The sequence below is a fragment of the Mustela nigripes genome, chromosome X (assembly GCF_022355385.1).
Source record: "Mustela nigripes isolate SB6536 chromosome X, MUSNIG.SB6536, whole genome shotgun sequence".
Taxonomy (NCBI): Eukaryota; Metazoa; Chordata; class Mammalia; order Carnivora; family Mustelidae; genus Mustela; species Mustela nigripes.
Window position 1 is genome coordinate 91,349,746 of NC_081575.1, and position 21,558 is coordinate 91,371,303.

Sequence of the window (21,558 nt, forward strand, 5' to 3'; positions counted from 1 at the left end):
CCAGGACCTAATAAGGAAACGGTTTTCTAGCCCAAGGCATACCTCTGCTTGCTAGTGTGTGCCAGCCCCAGGACTAACTCCTTTTCACTCACTGAGCTTGTGACAACCTTGTGAACATCAGGATGGGCTCAGCCCACCCCCCTGTCCTCAGAGTTTGAGCAAGTCACTAAATCTCCCTAAAACTCTGGTCCTAACCTGTTCCATAAGGGATTAGACCTTAATAATTACAAGGTCCCTTTCCCAGCTGAAATTAGGGCAGTCCATCAATCATAAGGCATATCTGTCATTTTTCTATTTAGGAAAATGATGTCGACACAAATAGAATATGAAGATTCAGAAGACATCAAGACAAAAATTGTAGAGGGAGAGAACACGAAGGGCTGTTTTTCTTCATTCTTGTGTGGCATGGGAAAATCTATTTACAAGGGTTGAGGGGAGGATACAGCCGACAGCTGAGAGGTAGCAGGCCCATTCTCTGAAAGGATTACTAATATCTATTTATAGAACCCAGCAGGCCACCATGTCCTGGATCAAGATACACACACTGTCACAAACACAGAATAGGCAGCAACACTCCACAGAATATTTGGGTAATATTTTATTTGACACCGTATTAAGCTTTAAAGGACAAATTAATTTGTAGCTTAGAATTATTAATTAGAGCGCACTCAATATTTAGCATTGAATTTTAATTTAAGGCAAAGGATTATCACAGGTTCCATATGATTAAGTAGACTGTACATAAATATGGGGAAGGATAAGCCAATAAATAACATTGCTTTAAACACTATAGAGCCCAGTTTATGGTGAATTATTTTCTACAGTACAAAATACAGAAAACACATTTGGAAAGATCACAGTGCTTAGAACATTGTAACAGCAGTTTTTAAAACAGTAAGGTGCTTCTCTAAGCTTCTGACTCAAGCTTGCTTCTAAAGAGATTTCATTATACCACGCTAAGGCGGTGAGAAACTCCCCCCACACGAAGGGGAGGCAAGATCAACTGACTGTAGCACTTTCCCCTCCGGGAACAACCAATAGCAACAGCTAAAATCTAATGAGCATTTTCAAGTTGATCCTTCTCAGTGTGCACCCCAGCTAACTTGCCCCAGTGACCGTGTCTTTATGTATTATCATTTACCATTTTGTCCTTGAGAATAATGTATACATTCAAGCCTCTGATTGCTCTTTCCCTGTAATACCTAAGCAAACTTTGACTAAAGATCAATTTAATGTCACGTATTACATTATACTTTCTTTCTAGGACTGAAATACCCATTTTTTAAAATATTATGTACATAATAATAGACTTATAGAAAGTGGTTTTTTGGTATAATAATATTAACATACCAGAATACTTGAGAATTTGGTTTCATTATAAAATACAGTACTACAACATTTTGTGATATAGTAAAATATCTGGCAGAATGTTCTGCTTTAAATTTAGACCTAACTGCTAACAATACGTCTTTGAACGCGCCTCAAAGTACCCCTAAAGAAATATAATATAATTAGCAAGAGGTCGTAGAACCTGTTTTTGGCAAAAAGACATTTTTGAAGAAGCCTCTCATTTTGTGTGCAAGACTTTCAAAATTTTAGTTATATGCAAGAGACAACGTTAATGGGAATTAGAAGTTTAAAGTAATAACAACTAATCTCTATTATTTGGTGTATTTTTTATAATTTTATGTTAAATCTGCATTTGTGCTGAGGCGAGTGTATTGCAAAGAGTACAATTTTATTAATAATATTAATTTATTGATAAGTTCTTCAAAATTTAAGACTACTTTAAATAATAGTGTGTATTCATTCCTAGATACAATTAGGAATAAGCAGTTATATTCTATTGACAGATTATACTTTTGTATCCCCTAAAATAATAAAGAATTGCACTAGTTTACTAGAGAATGTGAAATGTATCATTAGGAGGGTGAGCTTTTTTTCTCCATTGATACAATCATACTTCTGTAAGTATTGTGAATTGTGCAAAAACTCTTTTTGGTGAAGTAAATCCTATTCACTTGGTAAATACACATTCCAAAACTAACATGTGGTGCTTGACTATTCCCCATTATATGGCTTTGCAAAGTGTTTCCTTAATAATTAAATTCTACAAAATCCATTTTAAAAATGTTTGTTAATTTAGCGCCATTAAATCCATGAGATTAAAACTCAGACTGCCTTTCCAAGTAGAGCTCCCCCAGATGTTCAAAGTTGGGAAAGCTGTTTCCTTTTTAGAGAAGGGGCTGCCCTTCATGATCAGACAGATTCTAAAACCAAACTCTTGCATTTCAAATGTTCCACTCCTACTCCTGGAGAGTCTATATAAACCCGATGGTATATTTTGCATTTTCAAGAGCAAAGGGATTCTGCTGTTAGTTTTCAGAAGACGTTTCTACTACTGAAATACTAAAGTCCGAAAAAACAAGAGACAAAACTGATCGTTAAGATCAATCTTATTTGAATACATACACATTATTAAGAGTTACTGCAGTCAACTTGGACCAAATTCAGCGACAGAAGTTGATAACTGGTAATTGCCACTTAAGCACAGATAACAAAGCAAAACGTATGGGGGCGGCATCAGAGGTCCCACTAAAACAAAGGCAAAAAGATCATTTGCTGAAGATTGACAGCTGTTAAGCTTACACACTTTGCAAAAACAGTACACATTAAAGCATGTAAATCAACACCACACACAAAATAGAAAGCAATAGCAGGACGGTATTACTCTACTTAAAAGGCTGTATTATACACATTTAGATGTTTCTCTCCTCATCTTTCTAGAGTGCTCATAATTTCTGAAAGTATGAGAGGAAGGTGTGTATTTGGGTCCTTTCTGAAGATCTACATCCATGTGCAAGACATTAAAGCCATCTGCTGGTTTCAGTTTACTACGGGGTTCTAGAACAAGGAAATGGATCTTGGTTCTCCAGTGATTCTGAATACAAAGAATAAGTAGAGATAGGCTCCAAGAAAAGTGGAGAAGGAGGGGAAGACACAAAAGCTTTTCTCATGTAGAGACACTTGGATTTTTCAGAATTCTTGTCCCCAAAAGTGTAGTAAAGAATGATCTCAGGTCTCTGAGGACAAGATAATTAATAGGGATTAATATTCTGGGACAGAATATTAGATATCATTAGATATCTAATAGATATCATTAGATATCATTAGATATCTAATAGATATCATTAGATATCATTAGATATCATTAGATATCATTCTGATATCTTTAATGGGCCGGGGTGTAGGGAGGAGTATTAAAACTCCACTGTAGAAAAGACAAATTTTGCAAGTATACCATAAACATAGCATGTCAGACTAACCATGTTTTTACATTGGCAGCTGGGCCACAGGGACAATCAGGAGGTTGAAACTTACAGACACAGCTCAACAACTTCAAACAGGTTTCTTTATCCAAGAGGGCTTTCTCAGTCTGTGATATGTTAATACACCATAACAATCTCCAAAAGGGGGCAAAAGATCAGAACTTGCCTAACTTATTTAATCACAGAATCTATTTTTCCCCAGGGCAGCTCTTGGTATTAGTGTTCAGAATTTGGGGAAACACCGCAGGACTCAAATAACATGCAGTGGTTTGTCTCCATTTCCTCTTGTAACAACAAAAACATACATCAGCTGTGGGAAAACCTCATCAGGACTGTGAAGCAGCAGTGAATGCCAGCCCTCTGATATTCAGCAGTGGCCAGCCCACATGTGGCTGGTGAGTCCTGTGAAATGTGGCTGGTCTGATTTGCAACGTGCAGTAAGTATAAAATACACACCAGATTTTGAAGATTCATAACAACAACAATAAAAGATAAAATATCTCATTAATAATTGTGTACTGATTACATGTTGAGATGAGAATATTCAGGAAACATTGAGCTAAATCAGATACATTATTCAAATTGATTTCATCTTTTTGTTTTTCCTTTTTAAATGTGGCTACTAGAAAAATGTTAAATTGTATCTGACTCGTGCTTTCGGCTCTTTGTGAAACTCACATCTGTTGTCTCCTACAGTTGGCTACTAATGGCTCTAACCTGGCAGAAGTTTTAATGAAAATAAATGCTGAAGATAGACAACTAGAAGTGTAACTAGGGCCCTCATTAATTATGCACTAATTTATTAGCGGGCAGTTAACATACAGTGAAGATCCATTCATTAATCAGCATATACTAATTCACCATTCAAATATATCTAAGAGCTGTTGGGTTTTATATAATATGTGATATTGACTCTCCCTAAGTCAGACACTCACTATCTCTCTCTCTCTCTCTCTCTCTCTCTCTGTCACACACACACACACACACACACACACACACACACACGCAATTTCGTATGGGGTGAGGCAGGGCTAAGAAAAACCAAAGAGCAAATAAACAGGAAGGGCTTGCAAACTGTTTTCACGGTCCTCCACAGTCAAGCCTCACCTCGTGTATCTTTTCTCCTTCTCTTCTTCCTCGATCCTGCACCGGGGGTAGAAAGGCAAGAAAAGGAAAGCTAGCCTGCTCCTTCCATCGTTATGACTCACCAACAAACTGCTCCAAAGAACAAAAATATGATTTGGTTTTCCTTTTAAATGATTTTTCAGATTCAGTTCAGAGGTGGAAGTAACAGGTACCTGAAGGCAAACAAAGATGCAGGCATTTCTGCGGATCAGGTCAGGGACTTTGCCATTTGTGGAAGAGTCTAGGTGGAAATGACAAGGTTCAATATTTGAAGGGAATTTTTTAAAACGTTTTTCTACCCCTAGAGGCATCATCCATCAGGCCTCAATTCATTAGCACTTCCAATTAAAGAAAGAGGGAGAGAGGGCACCCCGCCCCCACAGCCGGGTAGGAGATTTATGGTAATGCTGGAGGCCCAGATACTTAATGTAGCATCAACTCTGGCATTTTCCACAAGACTACAAATACAATGAGGAGGTTTCTTTATGGAGGAGAAGCAGGACAATGCAGCTGCCATTCTATCCTCCTGCACAGCTGTGCTCAGGGTGAACTGTCCTGGACCTGCGACCCCACTGCACAATGGGCCCAACTCCTGCTGCGGCTGACCTTGAGGTCAGCCCTTCTGTCCAGAGGGGAGTCCAGCCTCATGGAGCCTGGAGCTTTTAGCTACCAACCGACCTGGATGGAAGAGATAAGGAGAAACCCTGCCCTCCCAGGCAAAAGGAGATCACATGATTAAGCACACACAGGAAAAAATAAACATCAGAATGTACTATTTAAAGACCAAAGGGAGGACATGAAGTTGCTGAATGGCAGGGGAGGCTGGTGATGGGGGTGGGGGAGTGGGAATTAGAGGTCCCAGGAAGCAATAAAACCCACAACATTTGGAACACCAGCCAGCTTCCCCACCTACCTGTGGCTGCCTTTCGATTTGCTTTCCTGGCCAAGTTTATGCCAAGTTAACATGGTCTTGGCAAATCTGAGGCTGTTCATTTAGCTATTAATTTGGGACAGTGTTAAATAAACAACCCAGATCCCCCAAAGGCCTCATATGTAATTGAGAGTATGCTTCTATTGCTATATGTCACACAGTTCTGAGGCCTGAATTACACTGAGGCCTGAATTACAAACTCAACCAAAAATACTTTGTTTCCCAGTTCATTTTTGCTCTGCAGAGCTCGCCTGCCAGCTCCTTTTCTCACATTACTGGCACTGTAATCCTTTGTTTCCAGCAAGCAAAATAAATATTTGCATTAAAAGGAGCTCGAGCTAAACCAGCCTATTCCTATTTACTAAGCCCCAGTGAGTCAGGAGGCACAAATACTATGGTCAGGATTGGTTCTAGAATAAAATACATTCAGGGGCGCATGGGTGGCTGAGTGAGTTAAGCTTCTGCCTTTGGCTCAGGTCATGATCTCTCTGCTCAGCAGGGAGCCTACTTCCCCCTCTCTCTATCTGCCTGCTTGTGATCTCTCTCTGTGTGTCAAATAAATAAATATATAAAATCTTAAAAAAAAAAGAATATAATATATTCATTTTTACCCATCAAGTGATCCAGACCCCAAGCACTGTATCCACATATGGAGATTCCACTTGGCTAAAATGCTTATTTGAGGCCAAAATCAAGCACAGTTTTCTACACACATTATAGGTACTTAAAATCTAGGTTCCTGGGTGCCTGGGTGGCTCAGTGGGTTAAAGCCTCTGCCTTCGGCTCAGGTCATGATCCCAGGGTCCTGGAATCGAGGCCCGCATTGGGCTCTCTGCTCAGTAGGGAGACTGCTTCCCTCCACTCTCTGCCTACTTGTGATTTCTCTCTCTGTCAAATAAATAAATAAAAACTTTTTAAAAAAACCTACCTAGGTTCCCTTTAAAATACATAAAGGACCTGCATGTTACAAAACTCTTTTATATCCATTTTTATCATTGGCAATCCTCAGGACAACCCTGTGAGGTGGAGAAGGCTCTTTGCAATACTAATGTTTTTTTCCCTTTATGTGTTCCTCAGCATGGTTATAAATCACAAGCTTGCATAAGTTGCACTGAAATTATTGAGATTTGTTCTCTACAGGAATTGAAACAATTTGAATACTACCTTGATTAAAATCTTAGTGCGTCAAAGGAAGTTAATTATATAGTGCCATGAAAGAGTTGCTATTTAACACAGTCCAACAAAATGACTGTTTCTCAAATGACCAGAAAGTAAATACTATTATCCTAGTAGTGTCGTCAGTTGCCTGAAGAATCATAGAGGGTATCTATGCTGAAAAACCTGCTTGTTGAACCTCAGTTATTAGGTTACAAATGGAGCAAAAAAGTAAAAACTGATGGCTGAAATACGATTGGGCAAAATATATGATATTTGGGAGTATGTGTGGAAGAGAAGGTCCATAATTGTGTTAATGAAACAAATTCACAGAGTTGTAATATTCTCCAAAACTTCCCATTCTTAAAGTATATTCCAGTCTCCCCACTGTGGAGAGATGCTTTCAGTCTATCCTCACATATTTCCACTGTTACCTTCGGGTTTTATAACTATTCATGTCACATATAGTAACTAATGTTAAAATTACACTAGTGGTGGTGAAAATGTCCCTGCAGCCTTCACCAGGCAACCTGCCTAAGCACGTATTCCGAAAAGGATGTAACTGCTTAGAAGGGAACAAGTTGGTTAAGGAAATAAGAAGTGACATGCCATGCTTTCTACTGCAACACTTAAGGGTGTTTTCCCTTTTCTTGAGAATACAAGATAGAAGAGGGTCTCGCAAAAGCTACAATTCAACTCTTTCAGGAAAATGAAAACTTTCAGCATGTTTAAGTGCTAAACAAGCTTACCCTTGTTTCTCATTTAGCCAGGTGTCAACTCATAAAGAAACACTCAAACATGGCCTTCCTTTGCTTGGATTTGACACACAAAAGGGTTGCCTTTTCGGAAGGGTCAGCACAATGTCATGGTTACCCTGCTAGACCTTAAGAGGGTGGGCGAGGATGAATGTGTCCAGTTGTCCTGAAGTTCCTAGAAATGAAACTCATATGTCAAACTACATTATCTCTTCTTAGGGCTTTAGATTTCAGGTGTCAAAATGAACGGTGAAAGGATCAGCAAACAGAAACCAAAGGTACCTTCCAGAAGGGACTTTGGTTTACTGCTGTATCCCCAGATTCTAGTCTAGAAGACTGAACAAACATACTCGTGAAGGGAAACCCCGGATTTGAATTTTCATTCTGCCCCGTCCCAGCTGTGAGACTTTGGATCAATTACCTAAATCATCTTGAAGGTTTGGCGGATGATGAAAAAAACATGTATTGCACAAAGCCCGGTATATTGGATGCTTATTACTTTCAGCCTTTAGAGGCCAAAGAGAATGCATTGAAACCAGATGCTGAAAAACAGGTATACCACTATCATTTCAAAAGGAGACTACTCCACAGAAGGCATTTTGCCTTAAGGCTTTCTGAGAGGGCCTCGACTATTCCTGAAAGAATTTCTAGAACCCAGCTTTGAGAGTCATCTGAAGCTGTTATTTATGTGATGTTGCTCCAGCCTGAGTATTTTCAAAATGAACAAGTGAAGCCAATTTCATCTATTTATATCTGAGGATATGAAAATGAAATAATAAATGAAAAAGGTGCATGTTTTTCAAAACCATTTTGTCCTTGCTTGTTCTGATGAGCGCCAACAGATTCTTTGAGAATCTTGTAAATGCTAGAGAACCTCTTCCCAGGAAAATAAGTGTGCACAAATGCACACACACACACACACACACAGCACATGGCACACACATACATGTCAACACACACACACACAAACACACACACATTTTAGGCAACAGAGTATTCCCAACTCCTCCCAGTTTATCCATAAAGCAAGAAGTTAGGAATTACTGAATTAATAAGTGTTTGGGTTTACATGGAGATAGATGTAGAATACACACATATATTTTTCATCTATCACATATATGCAAATATTTGATGACTATTTCAATAATTCTTAAATCTTGTATGGCACACAAGTCCCTCCTTACTCCGATGTATGAAATCGCCAGTAACCAAATTCTAGGAACTGGGTAAGCTCACGTTGACCTGACAGGTGTTCCTACTGTATTCTGAAAACCCCTATTTACCTGAAGTAGTTTTACAATTTCTACATGTCTATAGCAGGGTAGAATTTAATATGACAGCTTGGCTCAGTGGGGACTGTAGACAGTTTCTAGTGGAGCCTGTGTCTTGAGGACTACGGCGATCAGCCAACGAGTTCACTCATCTCTTAATCTAACAGCATGAACTTTGGCAATGTTCTTTTCACCATCACTAGGTCTCATTCTCAGCCAGGGTCTGCCTGTCCCAGGAGACCTAGTATTCCATGAAAGGCAGAAACGACATAACTTTGTAGTGGCTACCCTGATCTTTGAGATGAGCAATTTTTGCCACAAGTGTATTTTACAGTTCAGCTAATAGCTTCATAGGGATTACATAAGCATTTTAATACAAATTAACAATAGAGAAGACACAGCTCACATTTCAAATTGAGAAAAATACTTGACTGCAACACTTGCTACAGTATTTGCTAGTCTATGAATTTTACTATTCTAATTGAGCTTTAGGAAAGAAAAGGGAACGAGGAAAAGAGATGTTAGGCCCAAAAGAGATGTTAGACCCTTCAAATTTCAGGACTTAAACTGAGTTTTGTGAGTTTGAGCCCCACACTGGGCATAGCGATTACTTAAAAACGAAATCTTCAAAAATAAAAGGTTATGATATGTTTCCTTTGAAGGGCCCAGATAATGATTAAAGATAGAGATTCATCTGCAAATTTCTCCATTCAGTAAAAACATGAATTTGAATAAGTAAAGGCCTAGGACAACCAAGAGTTTCCTTTTTTGTCCTTCAGCAATCTGACATTTTATCTTTCCTAGCAATTTGCAGCTGGGCAATTACTTTGGTTTTTTATTGTGTTTATTTCTGAATGTAGGGGTGGAGGGCACCCACAAATGGCCAAATTCTCTTTCCAATTGCAAAAGTACTGGCATCTTATCGACATAGTCCACATTTCAGCTTTGTTTTCTATGCCATAACTGAAAAACGGATGATTTCTCTTTCCTTTTTTCCTCTGATCTCTGGTTTCACAACTATTCCCTGAAACTTTAAGTCTCTGCGGTGTTTAGAAGAGCTGTGGGGTCTTAATTCTGCAGGTTCTCAAACTGTTCCTCCTTCCGTCTGGTATCATGTTGCATTCACCTGCCTTCTCCCTGCCTTCCTTCCTTCTGGCGGCAATGTTAAGGCTCATGGTTGTGATACCATTGAATGTGGCTTATGTGGAAACTGCCTCGGGTAGGCTCGGGAAATCTCAGGGACCTTCTGCAGGGCCACAGTGGGAGATGGAGCCTTCTAGACAAAGACGCTGAAGAGAGGGAACTCAGCCTGATTGGGCTGCAGCAGATCGATCAGAAAGCACACGGTCCCGGAGAATCCCTCATACAAGCTGTATATACTTTCAAGGACACGAGAGCCGGCCTTGAATTCCTCCGTAAATAAAAACTCAGCAAACCTATGAGAAGAAGAAGAACATATGAACAGTTTTAACACGAGGGTTTCCAGATTATTGGCCTTGAGTTGCTTAAAATTTCAAGAAAGACTTTTTCTCTGTTTAAAAAAAAAGAGAGAGAAGATCTGTTATATAATTGTGTGTGTTTCACAACAAATTGTGTTGACAAGCAAATTCAACTACTGTCAGAGTTTGCAAAGCAAAGCAGTTTGGTATTTTCTGTGGATTTCATTCCTTCTGCCATTCATAATTAAAAGTAAAAGAGACAGATAAATAACCATATTTTTATTTACTTGGAATAGAAGCAAACTGATGTATGACTGTTCCTTTAAAAGAGTAAATACGCTGTGTTTCTGCAGTCATATCATTTCTGAGCTAGGTTTCATTTATATGTGACAGAGAGCAGAGACTGTGAAAATAAATGGGCAAGATTTTATACAATCTGTGCTTTGGGCAAACAAAGGAATAAGATGAATGGGAAAAGGCGAGCAACATTTTATAATCATGACATCAAATAGCAAACTCAGCTACAAGATAGATTATTTTTAGGACATCTGCCTTAAAAACAAATCACTAGCCTCCAGATTCTCAATGAAAGATCCTTTTTCTTCTACCTGCATTTGCCACAAATCCTATTCAAATTCTTTACAATGAGTAACATTTATAGTACTTAAGAACTTTGAAAGTGTTGTGACCTGTGTTCTGTCTTTTCGGACCTGCTCTATTGGTTTCTGTTAATGACGCAATCACCAATTCAGAGGAACTCACAGATGGGTAAGGCCTGAGAGCTGATACTGCCATAAATTTAGATTATTGCTACTGTGTGAGTGTGTGTGTGTGTGTGTGTGTGTGAGTGAGTGTATTTTGGGGGGGGGCGTCCATGAAGAGTAATTACTTATTTGATCTTTTTAGGGCTCTTGGATTTATCAACAGCAGCTTAAAATAAGTCAGCAGGAAACATATTGCAATTCTGTTCGGTACAATTTTTCTCTCAACTGTTTTCCTGAATATGCAACAATTTTTAAATGGAGTTTAAAATTTTAAACAGTAGAATGATGATGTCTCTTGAGAGTTAATTCGAAATTTGTCATTATGCCATGAAACTTCAAAGTATAGCTTCAAGGAGCCATAAGCTTTCCGGTGCCATGGATCATTTCACAGTCTGTACTCCTCCCAGAAAAAAAGTCTTCAAATACAGAAAATAAAACACACAGGATTCCCAAGGAAATTAGTTCTATCAAGGCACAGTTAGCAAAAGTTGTAAAGCCAAATTTGTGAAATAATAATATATGGATTCTTCATTAACACATTAAAGCACAAGATCTCGCAGTGAGTCCAATAACTGCTGACATTTTTAGTAGTTACGAGAGTCAAATATATTTCATAATATCTGCAACAAGAGCAATACGGCATGAGAATAGCTGTGACTTCTACTGGTGAGAGTCACGGCTAGCACTAATTCTCCTGTGGCTTATTACCCACGTCCAGAATTGAAGGTAATGCTCCATTTCAGTTTGAAATATAAGGCTTTTCTCAAGTAAATTCACAAACCCTAGATTACGAAGCCCTGGTAGAGCAGAAAGAGGAAGGGCTTTGGAGCTGAGATCCCCAACTCTGATAATTTCATGTTATATGACCTTTGGCAAATTTCTTAATCTGACTTTAAAATGGTGAAGTTGCAGAGTTGTGTAAGATGACCTGTAAAGATTAAAGATACCATATATTAGGCTCTGAGCATATGGCAAGCATCTGATATATGGTAAATATCGTTTTTCACATAAACATAGTGGAATGTTTGTGAAACAGAGACAAACATTCCACCGTACCTGAAAAGAAACCCATAGTTAATTTTGCTCTTTCTCCTCCTCACCCTTTTCCCCCCTAAGCTTTGATTTATTTAGCACAGTATTGAAATTATAGTCTGTATAATATTTAGTATCCTACATTTTACTTAATGTAATATGATAAACACTTTTTTGTGCTTTTCAAAATAATTTCTAAATGATATATAGCATTTTATAAGAGTAAATAGACCAGCAATATATGGGAGTAGCAGTTTCATTGTGTTCTGACGGGTATAGTGTGTTATCCCATTCAAGTGAAAATGACTAATGGAATTTGAATTAAAAAAAGATAAACAAGATGAAAATGATTGCTCCCCAATTCTACCCAGTGATGCAAAATTCAAGCTAGCAAATTCAATTTTCTAAAAAATGCTGTCAAAATAGAAGTCAGAATGGTAATTCTAGAACTAAAAAGAACTATAGACACTGAGAACATTACATATCAAAACCTATTGATTAGACAAGAATTGAACTCTGGGAAATTCATTCATCTGAGAATTTCATTATTGTTATTATCAGAAAGATGTAAGGTATTCTAATGAAGCATTTTTAACAGTAGAAAATACAAAAGGAAAGGAACACTAGAAAAAATAAAGGCAGAAAGTTTCTATGAATGAAGAAGCAAATGAAGCACAAAAAGAATCAATAAACAAAACCAAAAGCCAGTTCCTTAAAAGGCTGAATGACATAGACAAAATGCTGGTGTCTGACCAAAAAGGAAAACCATTAGGAATGCAAAAAGGTACATAATCACAGGCATGGGAAATTTAAAATACCATGGAACTACACTGTTAAGGTTTTACATCAAACATTTGAAAATCCATATGAACTAAAAGCTTTTATAGAAATATATTCACTACAAAAATTAATTCAAGAAGAGGCAGAAACCCTAAATAATTAAATATGATGGAAGAAACTGAAACCATTATCAACTATTTTTCTCCAACTATACATTTCAACCGGTGACCAAGTAATGTTTATTACAGGAAGGTACATATAGTCTGACATTAGTGTTTTAGGAACTGCCAAAATTTGGGAGGTTTCCCCAGTTTGGGCCATAGAATATTTAACTTTGAATTACAATAAAATGGAAATTTCAGTACACTAAAGCAATTAAATGCAATGTTCCACAAATATTCAGATATGACCCGCACATTTTCAGGCTCTACCTGGAAGTGAAAAATGGAACCTGTCTGAAGGGCCCTGGGCCCCAGAACCTCATAACTAAAACTCTGTAAGCTAGGATGGGTCTGCCAGAAAAATAGAGGGGTAGTTTTGGTCCTTTTTTACTAGGCTTTCTAGGGCCTGACAATCTCTGAGGAAACCAGTCCCAAAGGTGATACTGCATTAGTCTAGACAGAATTCAAAAGGACTTTCTTTTTCTACATTTGGGAAATAAAGGGTCAGGCTGCAACCAAACAGATTAGGGAGCCATGAATGAAAATATGTTAAAGGAATTCCTGAACAATGAAGCTCCAAATGGAGGCCTGACATATGTTAGTATTTTTCCTTTAGTTCCTACTGGAAAATGTCATAAAGGGTATTTCATATATATATTTATATTTATACATATATAAAAAAATATATATATCACCTGGAATAAATGTATGTATAAGTGTGTGTGTATATATATGTGGTGTGTATATATATGCACATATATACATGTGTGTATATATATACACATTGAATATTAGCTAAGTTGGCTTGGGAAAACCTTTGTGAGAAAATGACTTTAGAGTGAAGGTCTGAATGAATTCAGGTGCCTAGGAAAGGGAGCATTACAGGTGGGGGAACCAAAACTTCAAAGACTGTGAGGTAGGTTGCACTTGGCACCTTCAAAGAACCAACAGGAAGCCACTGTGGTAGAAAGAACTAGGTGGAAAAGAGTAGACGATGACATCACAGAGGCAATGGGAGGCAAGATCCTGTAGCGCCTTTTGTTCAGAGGACAGACTTCGGCTTTTACTCTGAGTCATATGGGAAGCCACTGGATTTTCCTAAACAGAGGAGTGTCATAATCTGACACGATATACATCCTAAGAAGCAAATTTCAAAGGTCATGGTGAAACATGGAAGCATTCTTAATAAAATCATCATTACTATTGCCTCCATTAATGAACATTTTTATGGAGATTCCAACCCATGCAATGGGGGAGGTGGGGGAGAATACAAAGGAAGAAGCAAGTAACAAAATTGTAATTACTTGCAAATATGTCCATCTATTTAGAAAACCCAATGGACTCTAATGAAAATCTAATAGAAACAGTAATGGAGTTCAGAAAGATGGCCAGATATATCATGACATCTATCAAAACTAAGACATTTATAACAATGCAGATTTCTAGGAAAGAAGTGCATCTTAGCTTGCTAAACTGCAATAAAGATTGTGCTCACAAACCTGGAAACATAAAACACCTAGGAATAAAATTAACAAGAAACATGCAAGAGCTTCTTCATGAGATCAAAACCTTACCAAATGACATTTCTAAAAACTTAAATAAAGGGAAAACATACCACATTCCTGGATAGGAAAACAATATTCTAAAGATGTTAATTCTCCCTAAAGTAACATATAAATTTACTGAAATTCCAATCAAATGGCCACAGAATATTTTTAAATCTGAAAACTGATTCTAAAATACAATGTGAAGGGGGTGCCTGGGTCGCTCAGTGGGTTAAAGCCTCTGCCTTCGGCTCAGATCATGATCTCAGGGTCCTGGGATCCAGCCCCGCATTGGGCTCTCTGTGCAGTGGGGACCCTGCTTCCCCCCACCCCTGACTGCTTCTCTGCCTACTTGTGATCTGCCTGTCAAATAAATAAATAAATATTTTAAAAATAATAATAATAATAATAATAATAAAATACAATGGGAAGAATGAATGAGAGAAAATGAATAATAAAATATGGCAAGTCCAGAAACAAACATTTATATAAATAGCTTATGATAAATTTGACATTTCAAATCATTGGGGTAATTCGTCAATAGATATTATTGGAACGTTTTGTTTTTTCATTAAAAAACACAAAGACAGATACCCAGATAACACCATTAGAAAAAGTAAGTTCTAGATTAATCAAAGATTTGAAAGTTAAGGTAACTTTTAAGTGGGTGGGACAAATGAGTGAAGGAGGTATAAAGTTTATTTTTGTGAAAAGTTAAAATCACAAAGGTACTAAAAGTCAAATAAACTGACGTTTTTGTAATCTTGGAGTAGGAACAGTCTTTTTAAGTATAGCACAAAATCCGGAAATCTTGAAAGTTTATCAAGAAAAATACTCAAAATTTTGGTCTGGCAAAAGACCACAAGCTAAGTTGAAAGAGAAATGGCAACATAGGAAAATGTTCACAGCATATATTGTAACAGAGAGTTACAATCCTCAAGCTAAGCATCACAATAGGATAAAAATATGCAAAAGAATAGGCCAGGAATACCAATGGGTCTAATGACTTCAATTCTAAAATTTCTGTGACAAGAAATGCTTGCACAAGAACACAGAAATGTATGTACTAGATATCTGGGACAATTTTTTTGTTATCTATAAAGATCACACAGGTACCAACTGTTCATTACTTAAAGACTGGTGAAATTAATCATGGTACATCTATAATGAATAACTGTACAGTCATTTAAACAATGAGCTAGATCTACAGAAACTGAAATGAAGGATGTCCTTTGGAAATTGTTAATTTAAAATCATTAACTGTAAATCACATGTATAGTACTATTATATATACATAATAGTAGGATCTTATTAATATTTATATATATATACATGGTTATATATGCATAGATATATGGACATGCATTTATGCATTGAGAAATGTCTCAAGTGATAGAACTCTAATTTTTAGTAATAATAACAGTGAACACTTACATTGCAGTTATGTGTCAGATACTGTTCTACATGAGGACATTATGGTAAGTGAAATAAGCAGGTTACAAAAAAGACAAATACTGCATGGTAACACTTATATGAGGTATCTACACTAGCCCAATTCATAGAAGTCAAGAATAGAATGGTGGTAGCCAGACACTGGAGACAGAGGGGGAACACGGAAAGTTGTTGCTCAATGGGTATAAAGTTTCAGCTGTGCAAGATGAATGAATTCTAGAGATGCACTGTACAACACTGCCTACAGCTAACACTTAAAAGTATGTTAAGGGGGGGCACCTGGGGAGCACAGTCAGTTAATCATTCAACTCTTGGTTTTGGCTCAGGTCACGATCTCAGAGTTGTGGGTTCGAGCCCTGCACGGGGCTCTGCATTCAGTGCAGAGTCTGCTTAAGATTCTATCCCTCTCCCTCTGCCCCTCCTGCTCGTGTTCTCTCTCAAATACATAAATACATATTTAAAGAAAATGTTAAGAGGACAGATGTCATGTGAAATAAAAAACAATCTCAAATATACATACCCTTTGGCCCAGCAATTCCATTTCTAGGGCTTTATCTTTCAGATGGACCCATACATGGGAAAAATGATATATATACAAGGTTATTCATGACAGCATGATTTGTAACGTAAAATATTGGAAATAATGCACATATCCCTCTACAAGGACCTGGTAACTAAACTCTGGGTCATTCGTATGATGTAATATTACACAACAGTAACAGTGAAGAGTTGCTCGTGTACTGGTCTAGGGTGACTGCTCAGATAGCAAGGTGCTACAACTTGTATAAAAAAAGAGGGACAAAACTTCAGATATACAGCCCGCCTATTCACTTGTATACACATACACACTGGATCTCTGAGAGGAGAACTAAGAAAGTGGTAACACTGTCACCTCGAAAGCGAAGCACATTGCTAGAGTGCACAGTTGACGCATTTTTCACTTTCCAAACCATGGGACTCTCTCCTATTCAGAACATGAATTTGATTCACGTTTAGGAAAAAACAAAGAACAATCCACGCGACAATCAGCTGACCTTTGCGCCCGGTAGATGTATTTGGAGTTTCCGGTGAGACGGTAGAGCAGCAGGAAGACGTAAGCGCTGCCGGCCACCCCGTGGCAAATCCCTGGCCCCTTCTTCAGCAGGCCCTTCTGCCACGTAAGTTCCCCACACCGGATACAGGTGTCCAGGTACTGTGGTTTTTTGGAAACCAGATAAGCTTTGGCAAACAGATAGGCAATTCCTGTGAAAACATTGGAGATATTAGAGGTGACTTTGGAGCCTTATCCTACGGGGAACTTCTCCAACACTCTGTAAAAGGCTCACACATCACCAGTGTCTAACACCCGTGCTAATATGGTGGGTCTGAGGTGAGGCCTGAGATTATGTTTTTCTAACAAGCACCCTTCTGGAAACCACGTTTTCAGTAACAGTGCTCTAGAATCTTCTAGTCTTATTTTACCTGCGAGATTTAGTTGTTTGAATTGTATCGTGGTATTGGCCCCCAGAGACAGAGCAACAAGAACAAGAGTGATACAACCCATAATTGACAAATGGGTTAAGATTTAACGATGGATACTCTGCTAAGCATTCGGCATATCTGGCTATTTGAAATGGCTAAGAGTTTATACAGTCCGCCCATGCCCCCTCAGAGGTTCGGCATTTCCACTGTTAACGTGCTTATAACTATACACATTTTCTTCAGGCAAAACTGGGAGTCCTTCCAGAAAAAACAATGATCCCAAACGACCTGGCCAAGACTTCTACTCCAGCCATGGAGCGAGTCCTTCCCTACTCGATTATTCCAAAGGAAGACATCTGCCTTCCAAACCCCCTCAGCAGAGGCAATCTCAATTACACAGGCGGGAACAGAAACAAGAGGAGCGACAGCTATTCATGAAAATGAGTTCCCCCAAGTTCCAGATGCTCATATTCAGAGAGATTAGTAACACCAGATCTCTCCCTCTCCCACACGGCCTCTACCTCTCTCCTAAAGAGGGAAAGACTGGACTTCCATCAGGGTTATCTTGGCCTCTCACTGTCTTTCCACCAGGCTATTATACAACTCTGTGGAGACAGAAATTACCTTGTAGACAACTGATAGTAATGTAAATCATTCCTATTCCTAGAAAATCGCATTCTCTCTGGGAGAGGTGGTTTTGACTTCCCTCAGCCTTTGTGGTAGCAGCTGGTTTTGCATCTAGTAAGCAAATCCACGTCGGCACTCCCAATGGCTCGTAAATATGTCTGCTCCTGTAATTTTCCTTTGAAACCAGCTCTAACACCTTTCCGGCTCCTTCATTAATTAATGAGCTAAATAAAATTGTTGACCTATGTTTATTTTATGTTTGTATGAGTCAAGATTGTGTTCTCTTTTAGAATTTATTCTCTAACACTTCCTATGGTTAACACATAACCAGAAGCTCTTCTCAGCTAAGGCTTTCTGGTCAACTACTGACAATGGTCACCTATAGCCTATTGTCCTTCTTCAGTTCTAGGAACAAAGTGTCTTCCACAAGCTAAAAGAAGATTTTAAAAGAATTGAACTTAGTTAATTACACATTTTTTCATTCACTGTATCCATTCATTTTTAAGTGATCATTGATTACTGCATACATAGCCCTAAGCAGGACTTGTTTCATGGGTATGTGACCTATATAGTCTCCAAGGGCCTCCAGAAGACCTCAAGCTGGGTTTAATACTCTGCTGTTACCATCTTGAAGTTAGTAATTGGTTTTTTAAAGAAGGCTGCATTTTCACTTTGTGCTGGGCCCCCCCAAATTATGTAACCAGTCCTGGCCTTGGGTTCTATGAAATAAATGCTAAACAAGATTCCTGACCTTAAGGAAGGTACTGTCTAGAAAGGGAGAGAAAAGTTTGTGCATGTGAACAATACATCATAGGACATACATTTCATCATGCTGTTGGAGCCTAAATTGAATGGTGTTGTCAATAACCCTACAGGAATCAAAAAAGTGGAAGTTCCCTGAGGGAGACAGTTGGGAGAGGCCTGGGATAGAAGCAGGGCTTTCTTTAGGATTTTGCAGTATGCATAGGAAACTCTAGGCCCAAAATGAGTTAGAGAGAGCATTCTAGGCATCAGGATCAACAAGGGCAAAGATTTGGAGCCACGGCACACAATCCGCATGAAGACGTAGTGCAGTGTTCTAACCAACAGGACAGGGAGATGGAAGTGTGGATTGGGTTCACGTTATGGATGGTTTTACAAGTCCACTTAGGCAGCATGGACTGTATTCTGTGGGCAATCCCTCCCAGTGGGAGGGATTTTGTTGTAGATTCGTTGGTTTTTATTTTTAATAATGTGGTTAGTATTAGAGAAAATGTCCCACACTGGTGTCAAGAGAGACCTAAACAAGCACAACGGGGTAACTATAAGCTGATCATGTTAGAAAGATGGCAAAGAGGCTAATAAAAGGCTCAAAGGATGTGGTCGTTGTTTAGGTAGTAACTGAGCATCTACTGTATACCAAGTACAGTAGTAGGTGCTAAGGTTTTAAAAAACCCTTCCCTTCATAATGCTTACGATCTAACTGGAGGCACTAAGTTATCTGAGGGGAAGTAGAGCTGTCATGGAACACACAGGAAGGCTCCTAACCCACCCCTAGAGGTAGGAAAGGCCCACTAGGGGGAGTGACACCATCTGGTCTGACTATCAAAGAGGAGGAGGATTTCGCCAGGTGAACTGGGAGCCCTTGGTGCTCTGCTGGATTGCCTCTACCTTACCTGCAGGTGCTGCATTTCCTAGATGCTACGAGTTGGCTGCTAATAAAGCTCTCAGCTGCCCGCTTCTTGGGAGATTTGCACTCAGCCAAAGGAGAGGCTATGCTATAAGCCCACCTCCCCAGGAGATTTCAGCCAAAGACTGGCTAACACGGGGAGACCAAAGGTCAGCTCCGCTGCCTCAGGACGGACCAACTCTGAGGTGTCATCTATGCCTCTTAGCATCCACTCAGAAGCCAGGTGAAGCTAGTCTCCAGCTGAGGTACAAAGAGCCCTCTGTGACTCAGGTCGTGTTCTATTCACTGCCAATGTCTCCTCCATTACCTACTTGAAGCTCTTTGCTTCAGTAAAACTAACACTCCCCACAGTTCCCCTTCCTTTACTATGTAGTTCCAAGCCTCTGACTGACTTTTCTTGGTATAATCTTCCCAACTTTCTTGCCCTGGCCAGCTCACCTTAGGCATCACTGCCTCCAGGAAGCCTTTCCTAAACCTGGAGGGGTACCAGGAATCCCTTTTCTGAGTTCCCATCATTCCCTACACAAACCTGAGCACTGATACAATATCATATTACAACTATGTTTCTATTCCCCTAGAATAGTGCAAATTACCCACGGGCGGGAACTCTATTTTGTCCACCTTTGGTCCCCTGTTCTATGGCCTGGTGATTGACATGGCAAGGGCTCCACAAACACCTGCTGGCTTTATAATGTCTCCTTTCTCACCCCAGCACAGGCTGACACCACTGCGGAGACGAGGTGTGGAAGCAAGAAGGGCCGATAGGGTCCGATGGCTGTGCCAGGCCATTAGCCCAAGTCAGCTTAATAGCTATCGATCCGATGGTTCTGGCCAGAGACAAAGGACCTTTCCTACAGCCTGAATCACACAGTGGTACATGGAAAGGACCTTGAAAGACTTCTAAACGCCTTGTCTTCTAACCTGACCTACTGAAATCCATAATAAGGCTGCTTAATCTAAAAGGAAGGAATGTTGGGTTTCTTTGCTTTTGATAGGAACTGTGTCATTTTGTCACCAGAACACTGATTATTGTGCACCGATAAGAAACCTAAGTCAGCAACGATACACATGTTTACCAAACGCTGGGGAAAGAAATTATTACTATAGAAGTATGGTTTGAGAAGCTAAGCCTGTGAAAGCTCGCAATCTAGCAGAGCCTCGTGACAGCTCGCTTGGTACACGTAGTTTGAACAGATTGGAGCATCACCGCACAGGTCCGTTCTGGGTCTGTCATTTCAATGAGACCCGCATCGCACGGTGTGTGACAACCCTTAGTGACCAATGACACCCACCCTGGAGAAGCCCTTGTTGTCTAGTCAAAGTCACATACCCAGGAGCCCTTGTGAAATGATTTAAAAAACTAGCCACACCTGTGTTTCACACAGCGGAAAGGAAATGCACAGTCAGTGTTACCACGGTAATGATGTAACATAACGCAACCCAGAGTTTATTTTAGCCGTGGCATTTGTTTAATGATTTTGTAAATGGCTCTCATCCTGTATTTCAGAATCATTAAGGCTATGAAGAGGTCAGATGGATCTGCCTGCTATACTTCGGTGCATTTAGTGAGAAAAACAAGACGCTACACTGGTTATTTCTAAATGCGAGGCATCTGCAGATCTTTTGGGGCGTGTCCATCAGGAGGGGCAAAGGTCCACAGAACGAAGGGGATCTGCAGTGATCAAAAGACTGACTTTCACTGTTCCGTCTCCACATACTCTTTTCACAGATGGAGAAACAAAGCCACGAAAGGCACAGAGTGGTTTTCTCAAGGTCATTTAGTGGTTAGCGTTGGAGCTGCGATTAGAACCCAAAGTTATTAACCTCGAGGCAAGAACTATTTCCATACTGCCTACATGATAACGAGGGCTGTCTGTCACCTGTAGAGGTGGGGTGAAGAACTAGTTGATAGGAAACAGTTATAGGGGGAGATCAGGTAGAGCTGATGAAGTTCCACATTTGCATTATCTCCGGCAGGTTTTTATTCACGGACTCAGTCTGCTGCCCCAAACCATCTGCGCTGTTCATAAATCTACTCTCAAAAAACGTTTCCCTCCAACAAG

At 39.3% G+C, this 21,558-nt stretch overlaps 1 protein-coding gene across 1 annotated transcript in view; it reads right to left on the minus strand.

The window, feature by feature from the left end:
- Positions 1 to 6,023: 6,023 nt before the first annotated feature.
- Positions 6,024 to 21,558, minus strand: part of LANCL3 (LanC like family member 3) — a 101,341-nt gene continuing 85,806 nt past the window's right edge. The window contains exons 4-5 of the mRNA XM_059384589.1: positions 16,773 to 16,980; positions 6,024 to 10,002 (exon numbers count right to left, since the gene is read on the minus strand). Of these exons, the coding sequence (XP_059240572.1) occupies positions 9,843 to 10,002; positions 16,773 to 16,980 (368 nt within the window). The 3' untranslated portion in view covers positions 6,024 to 9,842. The remainder of the gene's footprint in view (positions 10,003 to 16,772; positions 16,981 to 21,558) is intronic.